Source organism: Pantherophis guttatus, chromosome 1 (genome assembly GCF_059756535.1).
Source record: "Pantherophis guttatus breed Tessera chromosome 1, ASM5975653v1, whole genome shotgun sequence".
In the NCBI taxonomy this organism is placed as follows: Eukaryota; Metazoa; Chordata; class Lepidosauria; order Squamata; family Colubridae; genus Pantherophis; species Pantherophis guttatus.
This window is the reverse complement of record NC_142063.1, coordinates 305093799-305114617: the sequence shown is the minus strand read 5'-3', so window position 1 is coordinate 305114617 and position 20819 is coordinate 305093799. Positions and strand designations below refer to the sequence as shown.

General features: G+C 38.8%; 1 protein-coding gene across 2 annotated transcripts in view; it reads right to left on the bottom strand.

The window, feature by feature from the left end:
* PRKCE (protein kinase C epsilon) overlaps nt 1-20819 on the bottom strand; it is a 321383-nt gene that overhangs the window by 56265 nt on the left and 244299 nt on the right. For both annotated transcript variants that reach the window (XM_034427654.3, XM_034427655.3), the window contains 3 exons: nt 19033-19129; nt 16995-17206; nt 9712-9885 (listed from right to left, as the gene is read on the bottom strand). In XM_034427654.3, coding sequence (XP_034283545.1) covers nt 9712-9885; nt 16995-17206; nt 19033-19129 — 483 coding nt within the window. The remainder of the gene's footprint in view (nt 1-9711; nt 9886-16994; nt 17207-19032; nt 19130-20819) is intronic.

The window sequence follows — 20819 nt, the reverse complement described above, 5'->3', positions numbered from 1 at the left end:
TTAGATAACAGATATAAGTATAAACATGATTATGAATACATAAAATGGATATGAATAAAAGGTGATATTAGGACAGGGATGGTAGGCACGCTGGTGTGCTTATACACGCCCCTTAAAGACCTCTTAGGAATGAGGTCAACAGGAGACAGTCTAAGGTTAAAGTTTTTGGGGCTTGGGGAAGAAACCACAGAGTCAGGTAGTGCATTCCAGGCATTGACCACTCTGTTGCTGCAATTGAGTTTGGAGCGGTTTATCTTAAGTTTGTATCTATTGTTTGCTTGTGTATTGTTGTGGTTGAAGCTGAAGTAGTCATTGACAGGTAGGACATTGTAGCAGATAATTTTATGTACTATGCTTAGGTCAGACTGAAGGCTGCATAGTTCTAAATTGTCTAAGCCCAAAATTTCAAGTCTGGTGGCATAAGGTATTATATTGCGGGTGGAGGAATGGAGAACTCTTCTCGTGAAAGATCTCTGGACTCCCTCAATTGTATTAATGTCCAATATACAGTGCGGGTTCCAGGCAGATGAGCTGTTTTAGAGAATTGGTCTAGCAATTGACTTCTCAAGTTAACAAGATCAATCTCTCCGGGTTTTGAAAATACTCAATAGCTGAGGACTTAGAGCAGCCTTCTCCAACTTGCTCTAAGTCCTCAGCTATTGAGTATTTTCAACTAATAGACACACAGTCAATGAATGCACAGACAGAAGGCAAAGGGGAAGTAATTAACCTGAAACTTGGCAAACTTGGCAAACTTTGACAGACTGCCTAAAACTATACAATGCATTAATCTTAAATTTCATATTCAGAGGAAGAAGCTCCAGAGTTTAGCCATAACAAAAAAAAACCTAGCATTTCTGAAAATTTTGAAACACTGGAAAAAAAGCTGTCTCCAGGAAACATAAATTCACACATATACATCCGCACACATACACTTCTTTTTTCTTATGACCAGTACAGATTTAAATATTATACATGTATGTGGTTGCCACTATCTTCTTTGTGCTTTAAAATCTGATGGAGAACTGATGTCCATATTAAAAGTTGACAAAAGATCACAAGTCCATGAATATTCAGTTCTCCCTTTAGAAAATATAAGTTGGTGCTCCCTAGAGAAAGAAAGGGATTTTTTCTTGCATTTGATTATCGCACTGTATTTCCTAATCCTTTTTGAAGAACAATTATAATAAGCTGACACTTTAAATACAATACAATACATAAAACCTATTACACTGTTTTTAGAAATTATTTAGGGAAGTAATAATGGGTGGCAATACTGTATATGGATACTTTTCAATATTCCTTTTTATGTAAATTTTTAAAATAAAATATTAGTATTTTCTAATTGTTTAAAATGCTTTTTAATGCAGCAACAACAGAAGAAGATCTCTCCTGTTTTCCATCTGTACTTTTGCTATCCTTGGTAAAATATATGTTCATCTGTTAGTTAAGATATTTTTGCATGGCTGTATGGTCCAAAAGGCCCTAATATTTCCTATAACATGCTGGTATATAGTTGTCTGAACAGGATATTCAAGCTGTATCCTTGAAGTGATTCTGTGTAAGCAATTAATATGAAATCATACAAAAATGCAAATGTACTGGCCAGCATTTGTACCAGCAGTCAGAAAACTAACATTTCATATGCATATAGCTAAAGGAATCAGGATTTCTTGAATACAGGATTTCTTAAAACAGAGATTTTTACACTAGACACTCCATTTAAATCAGAATGAGATATTTACAGAAATCCATCCCGACTGGTTTGTTATTAGGATTCATATATTAAAGTGAGACCTATAATTTGAAGGACACATCTCAACCACTGGTTAGTTATTTAGAATTTTCACTGTCCTCTAGGACTATTATTATAATAACGATGATGATGATGATGATGATGATGATGATGATGATGAAAATATTTTCTAATTTTTGATTAGTTGACAAAGACTCAGGATTTTGCCTTGCTAGGGCAAAATCCTACAGGGCCTCTGTACAAACTGAATTACAGTGTTATCCTTACAAATTCATTTTTAATGTGTTCAACACCTAAACATGTGTTTCATTAACTGATAGCTCTAATTTATCTACTGGGTTTGTACCAAATACATCTAACTGACAACTGAAATTCATATAATTATTTTGCCTCTTTGAGACTGGTATTAATCATATATCATACTAGGTGTCAGGGGTATCCAACCTTGGCAACTTTAAGGCTTGTAGACTTCAACTCCCAAAATTCCCTAGCCAGCTATGCTAGCTGGAGAATTCTGGGAACTGAAGTCTGCAAGTCTTAAATTTGCCAAGGTTGCACACCTTTGTGCTAGGTCACAGTTGTCAAACTTGCTGTGTCACATTGCCATCGCATGGCTTTTGTGACGTTTTCCCCATTCACGGAACTGTGATGGGCATGGCCTGTACATAATGCATCCAGCCCACAGGCCGTCACTTTGACACCCCTATGCTAGGTCATCATATTGCTTTGTTTGTTAAGAGATATAGTTGAAGTTCAGGAAATATATTTGGGTTTCTTAAATAGAGCTACATATTGTTATCTATGAAAAATCATGTGAATCGTACCAACAACTTCCTCAGAAAGACACAAAAGCTTTGCAGCCTATCTCACCAGTAACATAGATGCCAGTACTATTACTTATGCCATGCATATTTGCGTCATCCTTGGATGGACTCAACCTCACAAGAAAGAACACAAGCTGTATTTTTATATTAACATTATAGAAATTCTGGTGGCAGTAGTATTCTATTATGAACACAATTAAAAGTTCTCCAGTCTTCATTGTCATGTCTCAGCCATTATTTAGTCACATCCTAAAATTATTTCCCTAAAATGTTTTAGGGATTTTCTTAAAAAACAAACCAACCAAGGGGTATTTGTGAGCTTCAATAGAAATATCCCCAAAAAATTCATTATACTATAGTGATACATGGCAATCCTAAATGATCCTCATTATGTACAGAACATGAAATAGAGCCTTGACAAGGGTCTTACATTATTATTATTATTATTATTATTATTATTATTATTATTATTATTATTATTATTATTTCTATACCGCCCTTCTCCCGAAGGACTCAGGGCGGTGAACAGATTAAGATTTCATATACATATAATAATTTTTTTTTATAAACAGTAAATAATAAATTGAATCAACTTGGTGTATCTGCTAAGACCTTGGCATAGAATTTAGATGTTTATGCTAGCCCTGCTTGTTGAAACAGAAAGGTCTTCAGGGCATGTCGGAAGTGCGAAGATCTGGGATTATTCGTATTCCAGGGGGTATTTTGTTCCAAAGAGTAGGTGCCCCCACAGAGAAGGGTCTCTCCCTTGGAACTACTAGACGACATTGTTTTAATGATGGTACTATGAGTAGGCCTACTCTGTGAGAGCGTATTGGTTGGTGGGAGATTATCGGTTGCAGCAGGTGGTCTCGTAAGTACTCAGGTCCTAAGCCATGGAGCACTTTAAAGGTACGAACCAACACCTTGAAGCGCATTCGGAAGGCCACCAGAAGCCAGTGCAGCTCGCGTAGAAGAGGTGTTACATGTGAGTGCCATGTTGCTCCCATAAGTACTCGCGTGGCCACATTCTGGACCAGTTGGAGCTTCCGGGTGCACTTCAAGAGGAGCCCCATGCAGAGAGCATTGGAGTAGTCAAGTTGGGAAATGACAAGGGCTTGAGTGACTGTGCGTAATGAGTCCCGGTCTAGAAAGGGACGCAATTGGCGAATCAGGCGAACCTGATAGAAAGCTCCTCTGGCCACAGCTGTTATATGATCTTCTAAAGACAGTAGTGCATCCAGGAGGATGCCTAAATTGCGAGCTTTCTCTGCGGGGGTCAATGATTTGTCCCCAATAGTTAGTGATGGGACTAACTGGCTGTACCGGGACGCCGGCAGCCACAGCCACTCAGTCTTGGAAGGGTTGAGTCGAAGCCTGTTTCTCCACATGACGCATGGCAGGACTATCAGACAATGTAAATGCACTTTAAGTGGATTACATCCATATAACAAAATCTTCACAACAGGTTTAGCTGCCTAGCAACCTACACAATAGATGGTTGGATAAAACGGATTACAAGCCATTGATTAGCCCCAGACAAATATACGACCAGCCAGCCAGTCAAGTTAATTTTCACTCTAAATCACAAATGACACATCTTGGCCCTCTGGCCAATAATTACAAGAGAAACTTAGACTGCTGTCTGTACAGATTGGTGACTGGAAAGTTGTTATAGCATAGTTTGTCAATAGATCTGAATATAACTGCAACTCCAGAGATGTTTTTCTTAGGAGAAAATAATCCACTTGGCATAATGAGATGAACAATCTCATTTGAGATTAACGTAATTTTTAGAGCTATGAGTGTCTACATAGTATCCATTTTATCCTATATTTATTAACATTGCCACTTTTGAAAAACTATTTTGGCCCTACCATCCTGTCCATCTGTCCATCTGTCTCTCTTCATGGAAAAGAACCAACACCTATTTTTTGTCAGAACTTTTTCTATGTACAGATTTTGTATATGTTTTATATGCTTTATATTTTATTTTATTGTATATGTTTTATATGTTTTATATGCTTTACATATTTGTAAACTGCCCAAGCTGCTCTCTCAGCTTGCTTGTTTTCTTGCAGACATTTCAATGCTGTTTATATACAAACAATAAAGCAGTAAACAACATCCTAATCAAGGAACCAGCGACAAGAAAACAGCACTCCCATCAACATTGACAAGGCAAACCACTGAATATAAAGAGAGAGAAAATTCCACTCCCTTCTAGAACTGAAGATGTTACTTAGTTGGGTAATGAAATGTCTGCAAGAAAACAAGCAATCTCAGAGACCATCAGGGACCCTATCGTTCAAACCTGAACTACAAATATTCTCTTCTCTGGTCAATGCTATGAATGGATTTTGTGGCAGAATTCAATTGGGTGGATTTTTTTTACTTTCTTAGTTACAAAATCATGATTTTATTTTTTTTCCAAAATGCCCAATAAATTATTATGTGAAGGTTTCACAATTTTAGCAGAGAAATTAATACTGCCTTCCACCAAGATGTTGTTAGAAAGTCTGTGATACTCAGTGAACTTTGGGGGTGGGGTAGGTGAGCTATTTTGAACAAAGTTCTCTAAATTTTCTATTTGAGGTCTTAGATGATGCTGAATTGGTTTATTTCCCTTCTCTCCAAAATACTCCAAGATGACCATATCTCTGCAGCATTCTAGAAGAGGTGAAATGGTAGCCAAAGTGATAAAAGTATATTCGCTGTTGATACCATTTATAATAAAAAATAAACCACAAAGACAAAATAAAATATACTTTTTGCTGTGGTGAACTAACTGTCCCTTTTTCTTGTTCCTCATGCACAAGATCGAGAATTTTGAAAAGCTCTGGAAAACACATTGCCCTGACAGAGAATTTTGACCTGACAAATTGGCTTATTGGACTGAGAATGAGAGCTGTGCTCATTAAGAAATTATTTGTAAAATAAGCAAATGTTAACATTCCTGTTGAAAGATACAATAAATATTAGGGGTGGGGCAGTAATGGAGCTTGTCACTCTTCCAGAATGAATGGTGTAACTGAAGTGCTGATGGTCACACAGCCTTTGGGGAAGCAGAGAGAAATGCTAATGTAAATATGATATCCCTAATAGGGGTTCAAATGTGCTTATGAGCAGTTCCCTTGGATTCACTAAACACCCAGCCTATTTCATTTTTTTTTAGATTACTTTGATTTGAAGCAAGTGTCTTATGCTAGAACAATCTTTATCTTCAGGAATGTCCTCTCAGTTTAATATAGGCCTCATGAAGCGTCATGGGTAGCGGAGTCAAATGTGAGGGCTGCACAATTGCTGCGGCAGTTCCACCGATGGCATCCCCACAAATCGGGGGAGGGGGGGGGAGATTTATGTTGTAGTGCCATGTCTAACATATCTACCTAAAATAACATGTCTAACATAGATAACCTCTGTCTCCTGTCTTCCAGGTGGACCCCTGGTAGGGGGGAATCACCTGTCGAGTCCTGATCTGGGGTTTGCCATACCTGGGGGGGGGATGCAGCGAGAGCAACAGGAGCAACGAGTGAGGGGGAGGCTTGGCAGTGGCGGCCTGACTTCTGGCAGCGCCAAACAGCTGAGGTGTTCCCCGCCAGACCCACGCTGCCCAGCTGATCTGTCCCAGCAGACTTCCACAGCGGCTATGTGCCGCCCAGTGGGTCGTTCCGGGCAGTGAGGAGGACCATTGCAGCCGGATGGGCATCGGCCCAGGTAGCTACCATGGCGGTAGAACATGCACAGCCCCGACCACGGATGGTGGTTCCTGGTGGGCCAAGGGGTGGTTCCTGAATGGCCAAGGGGTGGGGTGCAGGGACATTAAAGGGTGCTGGGAGGTGGACGCTCCCAGCGCTGACTTTGCAAGGGACACATTTCCTACTCATTGCGTTCTGAGGCTCCGGCCTGTTTGTGGGGAATAAAGCAGAGTTTTGGCACGTTTTGCTGTGTGTCTTGGCTCCCTTTGTTCCTAGCCAGGATTGGCCTAGACTGGCTGAGACTATTATTTTTGTTTGTTTGTTTTAAGGAGTGGGGGGGTCCTTGATGCTCTCTGAGTTTGGTTGTTTACTCATTTCATTAAACAAACCAAGTAACATCATCAGTTTGTTTTAATTAAAGGGTGTTTAAAGCTTCAGCACTAATCCTTGAAATTTTGGTCTATGGCTTTTGCCTAGAATGCCAGATACCAATGTTGGAATTGACCCCTATTTTTATTTTTTATGAGTAATTTTATTAAAAATTACAATTGTACCAATAAAAAACTAATACAAACTTTCAAAAAGAATAAAAAGAAGCATAGAAGGTACAGAAAAGAAAAAAAATAAAAGGAAGAAAAATAAAAATATAGTAAAGGAAAAGAAAATATAAAAAGAAATGACTTTCCCTTTCATCACAACATATAAACAATTCTAGTAATGTCTCCTAAAATACAGCAAATCATCTCTTCTTCCCATATCCCATCTCTTAATTTATAAACAAATCCTTAAAGCCTCATCATTTCAGTCCCGGTGTCAGCAAAAGTCCTTTAAAGGTTACCAGAGACAACAACAGCTTTTCGTGGAGCTGTCTTCAACCTGCCATTTTTGCTCTGCAAGAGCAGTATTTTTTATTAGCTACTGTTAGTGCATGGTGGACATTTTAAGGCCCCTAATCCATCTCACACATCTGGAACCTCCTTCTAATCACATAGCTGAAATCAGCACCACTGTTCTCTATAACTTTGAACAGAAAAAAGAACTTTCTACAGTCTGGGACCTGCAGCTAGATTAATATTGTTAAAGCAAATGCACTATGAAATGTTATTAAAAATATAAGGGAATAAAGACAATTCCATCCTTGAGTAAAAGTGGCATGTCTCCACCTCCTTAGCATTATTAGTCTGAGACCTAACCCTACTCTACTCTACCCCTGGTTTTAATTGTGTACTATAATAGTTAGGACTGTGATTTGGAACGCTTCCAATTCAAACAGGACACCAATCATTCTTTCTCTAGGCAATCAAACAGAGGTTAAATCCAGCAGGTTCTGACAGGTTCTGGAGAACCGGTAGCGGAAATTTTGAGCAGTTCAGAGAAGTGGTAGCAGAAATTTTGAGCAGTTCAGAGAACTGGTAGCGGAAATTTTGAGTAGTTCAGAGAACTGGCAAATACCACCTCTGACTGGCCCTAGAGTTGGGAGGAAATGGGGATTTTGCAGTATCCTTCTCCTGCCATGCCCACCAAGCCACACCACGCCCACCAAGCCATGCCCACAGAACCGGTGGTAAAAAAAATTGGATTTCATCACTGCAACCAAACAACAATACCCCAAAACTGTAGATATTGCAGAATATTGATCTGCCTTACAAGACTGTAGTTCATATATGTGAAGCATCAGAAAGACTCATGCAGCTATATAAACTAATACGTATTATGCTTTTCTGAGGAATATTATTGTATCTACTACAAATGAGATATGTAGATTTCAAAATCTGAAAGGCAAATTTCAAGCATTCTGATTAAGGAATTCTTTCCACAATAAGCTTAGTAACAGAAATTTCACTATGCTCGGCACAACACTCAATTCCATACATGTTCCTGTGACATTCTTTTGCCTGCAGTTAAAAAAAAAAATTCACACCAAAAATTTAGAAGGGAATCTAAAATGAAAGACATAGCAGAAATCCAGAAATTGCAGCTATTATCATTTTTCCAGGCATTGAGACATAAGAATCAGAAAAAAATCAATTTAACTGTTTATATTACTAATATTATTTTAATCTGGAAGCTTTTAAAACCCATTCTAATGAATCTTTATAAAAATAAAATGTGTAAATTCACATTTGTACTCCCACATCCTCATCAAACCACTGAATACTCTTTCCCGAAATTTGCCCAGCCCTAAAATTATAGTGGGTAATTCATGATCCCCCTCTAATCTGCCCAAGCACATCCAAAATATAGCAAAATGTTATGGCAACAAATTTGTTAAAGCCATTTTCATCAAACACATATCCAGTCATAAAAACCTGAAACACATTATAAGATTGGGGGGGGCGGAGAACTGCATAATTTCAATCCCACCCACTTGGTGGACACCATCCTATTGTGGCTCTCTGTGTCAATATATATATATTTTTAAAAGGCATGACCTCAGACAGGTTTAAAAGTATCACAATTTTTTCAAATACAAAAGTTTTCAGATCTTTAATATTAGACCCATGTCACCTGAAATTTCCTAGAAGCAGAACACTCAAATTTACATCCAAGATAAAGCAGGTTGGAATGTTTGCATTTCTATTCCAACCAAGGCTTTAAAGTGACATTTTGCCAGCCCATATCATAAAAATCACAAACTTTGCTTTTTCTGAAAGTTTAGAAGTTTAATTTGCTTAGAATGCCATACTTATCAATATTTCGATGAAGTTATATAACAATTTCAAAAAGAGAAACAGAATAGAACTGGCAAAGAATTCTCCTTTTTATATCTTTAGTGCCACCTTCTGGCATTTCAGTTGCAATACAATGTATTTATTTTTATATTAAAATCTGTTAGAAGTAAATTCATTTCTAAAGGAGTTTACAGTACAGAATTAGGTGGTAGATTGTGGAATCACTGAAATAGTTTTACAAATATGGTTTAGAAAATGAGTTTTCAATATCTATGTGCAGGAAAACCCAACAAAGAAAGGAAGTTGTACTTAAAATTTCACAAAACAGACAAATGAAAGCAACCTTCAGCAAAACACAACTCTGGGAGAACCTTAGGAATCAATCCCACCCTGGGAATGGATGAATTGGTCTTCCACCAACCCATATTGCCATCAAATGTGAGACAAACACTCAAGATTCAGGCAAGATACACAAAACCTACCATTCTGTTCCACTGCAATTCTCCGCTTAAAATGAGAATGCAACTTTGCATTTAATTATATATTTCAAAGATATCATTTAAAATATGTTCATTTCATAACTTATCTTTCCAGACATTTAACCCACCTCCTCCTAACATATTTTGACAACTGCAAACGTTAAGGCATAATTCAATTATTAACTGTATGACCATCCAGGCGGTGAGTATCATCCAGCTCACAGGAGACTTCAAACTCCTTGACCAGGTCAGCAGTTAGGTACGGGATAGATCTAGATAGTTTACCTTGGTCTGGAAGCAGCAGTAGAGCTGTGTTAAATAAGGATGCTTTCGTGCTAATGCCAGAATCCGTTTTTCTGTCATGGTACAGTCCACATCATCATCTTGAAGAATGACATCTTTCTTTAAGACTTTCACAGCATATACTTCATCTTTACCTTTGAGTTCCGCCAGCATGACCTAGGATCAAGGACAACGTCTCATTTATAAAGCACATTGCACACTTGTTACACTAATAACAACTGGGGGAAAATAAACCATCACAAGCACCTTGAAGCAAAATATTTTACAAAGGTCTATGTACAATATCTATCTGTCTGTCCAACTACAGACAAATATGTAACATATCACTCAGCAGTGCAAGATAGTTTGATTTAGATCCGTGAACTCAGTATAGAAAGGTAAGCAGTGTCATCTCCAATTGAAAAATCAGCTTTTCATGAAAGATACATATAGAGCCAAATTCAGTACTCGTAATGAAGTTTAGTATCCGTGTGAACAAGTAGACCCATTTATTGTCAGGGTACCTTTATAATTGAAGATATGCAGAAATTCTTGAGTTTGATGAACACAAGAATTGTGTTCATCACAATTTGATGATTGATGTTTGAAGAAATTTTTGCACATGTTCCAACAACTTCTGGACAGCTGCTATAGATGAGAGTATATTTGTAATCAATAGCAATATGCCCATTCACACACTCAGAGTATTGCTATTAATGCATTATTCTTAAATAAGTAAATAAAGTATTCCATAACCCTAATTTTGAGCAACTGTAAGGGAAGATGACATCTATCTATCTATCTATCTATCTATCTATCTATCTATCTATCTATCTATCTATCTATCTATCTATCCATTATCTATATATTATCTATCTATCTATCTATCTATCTATCTATCTATCTATCTATCTATCTATCTATCTATCTATCTTAGTGGCTACTTCTTATAAGCCAGCAGGGAAAGGATACAGGGTATACAGATACATATTTGTAATTCAGGATCTCTGGCACTAATTAGAAAGCCAAGGATAGACATAATGATTCTACTTTGAACCTGACTGATAAATTTCTAGTTTCAGTTCCATTAGATGTCCCTACCCAAGTAAATAAAGGCACATAAGGCTTATAAGATTTTGCAAGTAAACCAGATAGCAAGCCCACTCTATAAGTCTTACAAATAGTAGCCACAAAATTTGGGACCTTGGCCAACATGGTTCAACATCACCTTCCCTTTACTATACCAAGTCTTTCTGCTTCTGGCTGCATGATCCTTATTTATTTCATGTATTTATATGCCGTCCTTCTCCAGAAGGACTCAGGGCGGCGAACACAAGTTAAAAACATGTACAACAAAATCCCATTTTAATCCAAATTAACTAATAAATAATAAAACCCAGAATCAGTGTCAGCCTATTTGCTTGAACAGCCAAGTCTTCAGGTCCCGACGGAAGGAGCGGAGATCAGGAGCCATCCGGAGCTCAGTAGGCAACTCATTCCAGAGGGTGGGAGCACCCACAGAAAACGCCCTACCTCTGGGCGCCACCAGACGACATTGGCTCGCCGTCGGAATCCTTAGGAGAGCAGCCCTATGTGAGCGAACAGGACGGTGGGAGACAGGCAGGAGAAGGTCCTGCAAATATCCCGCACCTAAGTCATGTAGGGCCTTATAGGTGAGAACCAGCACCTTGAAGTGGACCCGAGAACCACTGGTAACCAGTGCAGCTCATGCAGGAGAGGTGTTATATGGGAGTAACGAGGGGCTCCTGTAACAACCCATGCGGCTGCATTCTGGATCAGCTGGAGTCTCCGGGTGCACCTCAGGGAGGTCCATGTAGAAGGAATTGCAGTAATCCAAGCGGGAAGTAACCAGGGTATGAGTGACAGTGCGAAGGTCATCTCAGTCCAGGAAAGGTCACGGCCATCAGATGGTCTTCTAGGGACAGCCGAGCATCCAGGAGGACACCCAAGTTGCGAGTCCTATCAACAGGGGCAAGTTTTTCCCCACCCATCAAAAGTGATGGGGTCTCTGAAACCCGAGATGCCGGCATCCACAGCCACCCAGTCTTGGAGGGATTGAGTTTGAGTCTGTTTCTGCCCATCCAGGCCCACACAGCCTCCAGGCAATGGGACATCACGGAAAGGGCATCTCTGGGGTGGTCTGGGGTGGAGATGTATAACTGGGTATCATCAGCATATTGATGATATCTCACCCTGAAGCCACGAATGATCTCACCCAGCGGCTTCATTTATCCACTTGTTCATGAACTAACTCTAGAATGGATAGGGCATGATGTGAATTTTCTCCTCAGTAAGGTTCAGTCAAGTAGTTTGAATATTCCTTGCACTACAAAACTCAGTCTCTGAATGCAATTTTAACTGGAATAATCAAACTAGGTATTAGCTAGATAAACTGAATAGACCACTGTAGAGTTCTCCAAAGTCATTGTGTGATGACTTCACAAATAGTCCAGTAGTTGATCTAAGTCCCACGGATCACATCAACACAAAGCAATTACAAATAAATATATTGGACATGCATAAATAGTGTTCTTTAATCAATTAAGTAGTTAAAATATATCAGTATTTAGTAACAAATGAGATCACCGAAGACATTGAAAGGCATATAAATTAGTCTTTTCGTTTATACTTCACAATACAGATGAAGATGTCATCAGAACCAATCTACGTTCAATACAGACATAGTTTTTGCTGCAGATGAGCACCAGGTTCAAGATTTAGCAAAATTATACACCTAGCAAGAGTCTACGGAGTAGAACAGCCTATAATCAACTGACTCCTCTTTACCATAGCAACTTGCCTATTCACTCAGGCATGATAGCTATTGGCATGAAGGGACATTGTAATGAGAAGGAGGGAGGGGGGAGGGAAAGAGAGATTGGAGAAAGCTGCTTGTTCTAGTACTGCAACCATAGCTGTATATCTGGACAATGCTGCATCCATGTTCTTACATATATACATTCTATATACATCCATATATAATCTTACCCTAAAGAACATTGCAGCATTGTCCAGATACACCAATGGTTGCAGTACAATACTAGAACAAGCTGCTTTCTCCAATCCACTGTTTTCTAGTTTGACTAGAAATGCCATACTTCCTAATCAGTAGTTGCAGGGAAGCCTCCAAGTTGCAGATAGAAACATATAAAGGAAGTGAACCTGGGGAATGTTCAAAGAATGTACCCTTACACAAGTGAGGGAATCATGGCAAAATTGGATCTCTTTTTTTTATAACACAGATCTTCCTGAGTAAATATATTGGCCCCAATGAAGATGTTTGGCACATGTCTATGAACTTTAGAATTGTAAGTATCCCTGATTACCTTGCATAGAGATGAAGAAACCAAGAATGGTTCTATAATTATAGAAAGTGAGATTTGTCATTATCCTTTTCACTATTTTGTAACCACTTTATAGGGTGTAGTGATTGGAGCCAGAACAAATACAGTCTAATATCTACATGCCATGTTAAGTTTGCATAGCTGGCAAGCAGAAAAAATAAGCAAAAACTTATTTGATTTGCAGGATCAGATAAAGCAAAACAGGAAACATCTACACAGTGAAGAAATGTCAATTACCTGACAGAACACTTTTTACAGTTAGGCTCCTTGACAAACATATTTTAGCACTTCAATAAGTAGATATGTATTCAACTCACAATATAATACTGACATTTTTTAAAAAAATCAGACTTTGAAATGAGAAACATTTCTGCCTCAGGACTTGTAGAAATTCAGTTATACATTCTTGCTATAGTTCTTTTCTGTACATAGATGGTAACATTCTTTTATAAGAATAATAAAACAACAGATTGTCATGTGTACAAAGTCATGTGAACAGAATGTAGAGCTTGGTCTTCTGTAACTACATCTCCAACATCAACTTTTGTCAAATTACTCTCCTGAAGATATATTAGCTTATGATTTTATGTAAGGTCAGAAATTCTGGAAGTTGCAAATCTTCATGCCTAGAAGGCATCAGTTGAGAAACAGTTGCCTACATTATCCATTGATTCAAACTAGTTCACAAGGCAGCAGCATCTGCCTTAAAGGAGATGATTTGACAAGATCCATTGTACCTACCAGCTTAGATCTGACACCACTTAATGGGTAAGCAAGTTTAGGTGGGATGGGAAAATTTAACAAGCAGTGTCATAAAAGACTGGAGAAACCAAAGTCAAATTGCACTTTATTTGTAAGATTCATACAATGGCAGAGGTAAGTTTCCTGGTGAGAAAGACCACATGACTTTACAAATGACTTGTCAATGTACCTCCAGATCCCAAAATCATGGAAACAAATAACATCAATGCAGGGTGAGATATAGAGTGCTATGAATTTCCTATAATCTTTCAGATATGCATTTAGCCTTTCTTGTCATCCTATTGGAGTCTTCTTTCCATTCATTTTTTCTTTTCTATTCTACGGTATTTTTAAAAGTATTTATATTTAAATCTCTAGAGTTATGGGCAATATACTTTAAGGGCAAAAAGCAAAAACAAATAAGGAAAAAATAGGAATAAAAACCAAAACATAAATTAAGGCCAATGACGTATAGCAATGAATGAGACTTATGGAATAAAATGGATTTAACTGATTTTAGAATGTCAGCAAAGTTGAGGCCTCATGTACCTCTGGGAGGAGAAGGTTCTGAACGAGGGGGCCACCACGAAGTTTGTCTTATCCTCATTTAATGTATTTCACTGCAGAGTTTGGGGACTTTTAATAGCCTTTCTCTAAGTGAACAAACTGGACAAGCCAATTCAATAGTGATAACGTGATGCATGATATATGTTTCTGCTGAGCTTTGAAGGAAATAAAAGCACTTTGAACTGGCCCCAGAAGTCTAATATCAACTAACACATTGATGTTAATATTATTCTACATAGATAAGTATTAACTATTATACTATTTGTTGCATGTCCAAAGATCATCCCAATAGAATGCATTGTAGTAGACTAATCACATTGTGATCGGGACATGCATTATTAATGCCAGAGCATCCTGGCCCTTCTACTGGGAGAGTACAACACTGTCCAGAGTAACTAGCAGGAGCAAGTTTATATTATGGGGTACCAGATGTTTACTAGCAAGACCATCTTGGTAAAATTTAATCTGAATGTTGTTTCACCTCATCCACATCACTGTTTTCAGATGCTTCGTCAAGACTTCCACATCAGCTGTTGCTCAGCCTGGGATGCCAGGATATTATTGAATCTAATCAGCCTATTGGTAGGATCTCATCCTGAACTTACAATTGACATCTCCCAGAGGTTTCATATAGAAACTGAAGAATATAAAGGAGAGTTGAGCCCTGTGTAACCTCACACTGCTGCTCCCATGAATTCAAGAGCTTCCCTATCTAGAGCATAGACTAGAATCACTCATTTATTCAGGCAAGGACTTAACTACGGTAAAATGAATTCTCTTACTTCCAACTTTTTTTTTTTTGTAATATATTGAATGTTGCTTAGACAACTAATAAATAACATCTAATTCTGGGAAAATCTGTGGGTTTTTACTCACATGGTTATTTTAAACCTGGAAATCAACTGGAATACAATGGGAAGGGATTGTTGTAAATGTGAATGTATATATTAAAGTTTTCGGAGTATAAGGCACACTTTTTTCCCCCTAAAAGAGGGTGGAAATGTTGGTGCGACTTATACACCGCATACAGTCATTTTTGGCCTCCTGAAACCCCACTCCACATGTTCCATTTTTGCGAAAAAGGGCCCATTTTTCACAAAAACGGGATGCGCAGAGGGTTTGGGAGGCCTGCAAAGTGCTCCTGGGGGCTGTGGAAGGCAAAAATGCGACATGTGGGTGGTTTCCCAACCCCCCCCCCCCCCCGTGTCGCATTTTTGTTTTCCCCAGCCTCCAGGAGCACTCTGCAGGCCTCCCAAACCCTCTGTGCATCCTGCTTTTGCAAAAAACAGGCCCATTTTTTTTAGCAAAAATGGGACTCTCAGAGGGCTTGGGAGGCCTGTAGAGTGCTCCTGAGGGCCAGGGAGGGCAAAAACTTTTTTTTTCTTGTTTCCTCTTTGAAATCTTGGTGTGTGTTATACTCCGGTGTGTCTTATATCTGAAAAATACGGTAATTAAAATGAGTAATAATTTATATAATTTAGTTTGATCTCCTGTTCACTGCTTTTTATAAAGCCCTTTTGTGTGGCTCTTTCTTAATATACTATTCAAAGGCTGTTTTTGGCAAAACCGAAGTTGCACATCTTGGCCATAATTTCATGTGACAAAGAATGTATTTCTATAGGCACCGTAATTGTAATGGTATATGAGAAAGACTTAAAGAGACAGGATGAAGAGATGCTGCTTAAGAAACAGTCAGATAAGAGACTCCATAGCCTGAAGCAGGATAATAGGTGAAGAAAGAGGCTCAGAAGGGACCCTCCCAAACTTCTCAAACTGTAAAGGAGATGGTAGGATATCTCTAGTTTCAGACTTGCAATATTCTGTTAATGTATTCTTACAATAAACTAACATTAGACCATCTGTTCATGTTTCCTGTCTGGTCTACCTGAGAAGCCTGTAATATTTTCAGCTTAGGAATCATGATAGATTCCCTTATGCCACCAGACTTGAAATTCTGGGCTTGGACAATCTGGAACTGTGCTGCCTGCAGTCCGATCTAAGCATAGTACACAAAATTATCTGCTACAATGTCTTATCTGTTTTACCTGTCAATGACTTCTTTAGCTTCAACCACAATAATACATGGGCAAACAATCGATACAAACTAAGGTAAACTGCTCCAAACTCAATTGCAGAAAATATGACTTCAGCAACAGAGTGGTCAATGCCTGGAATGCTCTATCCGACTCTGTTGTTACAGCCTCAAACCCAGGGTTGGGTTCTACTTACCTTTACTACTGGTTCGCAATGGGATCGCATGCGCAGATCGCTTCTGATGACGTCAGGGTCAGTGGGCGGAGCCTCCCGCCAGTTTTACTACCAGTTCTGTAGAACCAGTCTGAATCGGGGACAACCCATCACTGCTCAAACCCTCACAGCTTCAACCTCAAACTGTCTACCTCACCCCATTCCTAAGAGGTCTGTAAAGGGGGCGTGCATAAGCGCACCAGCGTGCCTACTGTCCCTATTTTACTGTCCCCATTTATCTGTACTTCCTTCCTTTATGTTTATACCTATACCAGCTTTCTTGTATATGTTTGACAAACAAAATAAATAAATAAATTATAAGGCAAGTGACCAAAAACAACCAAGTAGCATTTGTAGACTGCTCACCTTTCCAAAGCTGCCTTTTCCTAATACTTTAATGAAGTTAAATTCCTCCAGGCCCATTCGCCTTGTCTGAGCTTTGACGTCACCATTTTCCCCATTCTCCCCGGGTGTGTTAAGTTGGCTATCAGTTGAGCTTGTTGCTGCTCCCCTATGTTCTTCTCCCCGATTGTCAAATGATAATGCTTTCCTGATGTTATTTTCAAGCTCTTTGATTTCTGTGTGAAGACAAAAAAACCAGTACTGACCGGCAAGATATTTTACAAAAAACCCTGCAGGATTTTATATTAATTTTGGAGACAGATGAATTATATCAGATGCTTTTTGAGTCCCTAAGAATGAGAGGTTATGGCTCCCAATTTTACGCATATGGTACTTTCTCGACTGAATTTAAACTGGTCTAGGGGCAGAAAACAAAAGAATCTTGTGGGAAAATATATGCCTCAAGCAGAAAGCAGCCTATCAGATTTTGGCTCTGCTCCAGGATTCCTTTGGGAGGTTCCCTAACATTGCATACTGGAGACTTAGCATGTGACATAGAATTGGGTTGTTTTGTCATTTTAAGGCAGCAGTAATAAACTGAGGCTCCGGGGCTACCTTTACCTCTAAAACAAGGGTCTCCAATCCTGGTAACTTTAAGACTTGTGGACTTCAACTCCCAGAATTCCTCAGACAGCTTTGCTAAAATGTCTTCTGACTATTATTATTGACAACTGGAGGTGTCATTTTCTGCCATTTTGAAATTTAACTGCAAATAAACTCTAAACTGATCATAAAAAAGAAGAAATAGTTGCGTGACAGCTATTTCTCTCTTGACCCCACTTGTTGTGGACACACAAAAGATACTGCCAAACATTGATTTTTCTTGTTTGAGTTTATTAATTATTAGATCCCAATATTTGATACTTTAATTATTGGGATGTTTTAAAAACAGTTACAGCATTAAGTCCAGAGAAAGATTTTAAGGCTTTTTGGAATCTCATCAGCATGGGAGCTATACAATGCTTAAGGGGACATCATTCCAGGCACTGCTACAAGAAAAGTATGCTTCCTGGATCCCAAAAAATGACACTGCTTAATTGAGGGGATCTGAAATATGCCCACTTTGCCAGATCATATTGGGCAGGCAGAAATCACAGAAGACAGATATTCCTGAAAATAGCTAGACACTATGCCAGGTAGGGCTTCACAAGTAATAACCAGGACCTTGAATTACACCCGGCAGCACAATGGCAATCAGTATAGCTCAGCAGTGGCGAACCTTTTACTCACTGAGTACCGAACAGGTACGTGCTTCATGTGCATGTATGCTATCTGCACTAACACGTGGCTCCTTCCCCGTGCACTGCGTGTGCAACCGTACCATCTGCGCATGCACATGGCTTTTGTGTGCACCCGTGCGCTGCGCATGCAACCACACCATCTGCGCATGCATGCAGCTTTCACGGAGGTCCCCCCATGCGCTGCATGTGCTATCACACCATCTGCCCAGGCACGTGGCTCTTGCAAATACTCTCATGTGCATGCGCAAATATGCGCACATGCGCAAGAGAACTCCGAAAACCAGCTGAATTGTGTGCATGTGCATCAAAGGTCTGAACACCAGCTGGGGCACGCCCGCATGTGCAGCTGCAGGTGAGTTAGCTAAAGCTCACATGCCCGGAAAGATGGCTCTGCGTGCCACCTCAGGGACACATGCCATAGGTTCACCATCACGGGTATAGCTCAAGAAGCAGAGATCAGTAAGCTGAGATAAGGCAATCACTGCTTGCACCACTATGTTCTGGACCAATTGAAGCTTTCAGGGGAGAGTGGGGTCTTCAAGGACGCCCCATGTAGTCTGCATTGCCACAGTCACACTGTGAAGTGACAAGGGCATGAATGACTATCTGAAGGCTAACTGATTCAAATTATGGTATTGTTTAAAAGTTGGATGTTCTGTTAAATTAGAACTGGTGGAACTGCATTTTTAAATGACATAGGTTAGTCAAAATGTTAAGGTAAATGCAATTTATTTATTAGGAGAAAATATATGTTGATGAACCTTGATCACATGGGGAAGTTGGTGCTGACTTTGATCTGTCATCTTCTCCTGGTGAGGATCCAGGAACCGGCGGTTGAGATTCTGCACCCGGAACAAGCTAAAAATAATCCAACAAAAGAGATACTTAATCACAATCATGTGCTCTTCTGACATGGCATTTATGAGACACCAAAGATGTAACTTCACATAACAATGCTTTTCTGCAAAAGGGGAAAGGCAACTGAAAATACATTTTACCTTTAATCAAAGTTTAAATCTGGAGTTTCTTTCAAAGGTATTCAACCTTTAAACCCCTTTAAAAAGTCTTTTTAAAATGCTCCAACACCACAAGTTTTTAAGAAGAGATTGAATAACCATTTTTCTGAAATGGTATAGGCAACCCCCCTAAGCAGAGGGTTGGACTAGAAGACCTCCAAGGTCCCTTCCAACTCTGTTATTCTATTCTATTCTATTCTGTTCTGTTCTGTTCTTCTGAAATAAGATTCTAATAAAATCTTCATGGATTTAATAGTCCATTATAATATGCTTCTAACAAAATATTGATGACATATGAAACTGTGCGAGACTAAAATCTGAGTGGGTTTTAGATAGATTATGTTCACCAAAGCATAAGGATGCTTGATTTTAACAATTTTTGTAGGAGCATGAGCCAAAAGGAAGATACAATTTCATGCTAAGATTTAAACATATACAGCTTCATCAGAAATCATTGCTGAGCCCGAAGTACCCAACAGCAATGCAAGATTACCTCTAACCACTAAGAAATCTCTGCTAGTTTCTTGTATGGAGGCTCTCTGTATGGATCTATCTAAGATATTAAGATCCACTTGGAAATGCTCAGTGTTCCATATAAAAAAGATGTGTGAGAATTATGGAGATCAATAAATACATTTTTCTGTGTCAGTGGGGGAACTCCCTCTTCATGGAGGACTGGATACCACCAATCTTGAGGTCATTCTGTAAGGCTAAAGAGAACTCTTCCATAGGACTTTTCAATTATGATGTTGTGTTGCTATGACTGGTTGGCACCATCTACGGTTATTATTTTTCTGTTTTTATTGTTCTATGCTGTTCTTTGATCCACCATTTTATTTCTATAACTGTTTTGTTTTTTGTTGGAAGCTACTGTGAGTTGCTCCATGCTTGCTAGTATTACGTTCATTAAATAAAAGTACCTATAGGACAGGACGACAATATTAAGTGAAAAAGCAGCACATGCTATTTCTGATTCACTATTAAAGTCAGTAAAGCAACTGCAGAAAGCAATGTTTAGACACCTAGCTGGGAGAAAGCCATACTGTCCATAGTAGGATTTACATATCAGTGTACACAAATTGTATTGACCATACAATTGGTGATTGACCATGTATATATCGCTGGGTATAACTATTGTATTCTCCATATGTACAGTATACTTTCTAACTGATGTGTGTTTGTGTGGAAGAGTCAGTTTTGCAAATATCTACTGAATTGTTTCAGAAGAATGTTATTTCACTGTGTTTCCATTTGACATCATTGTAATAGCATGGAGGGCAGAGAGTTTTTCAACTAGATAAGAGTATTTACATTTAAGAGTATTTACATTCATGTGTGTTCCCAGAAAGGAACTTCAAAGCAGTGGCTGTGATGTTTATGTGGCTTCCTGACAAGAAATGTTCTTTCTAACAATTGAAAAAAGAATGCAACCATCTGTGACTTCACTGCTACTAAGGTCACATCAGTCTAAGGGACAAATTGCTAATAAATGTCCCTTATTATGTTTTATTTGCATGATGCAGCTTCAGGTT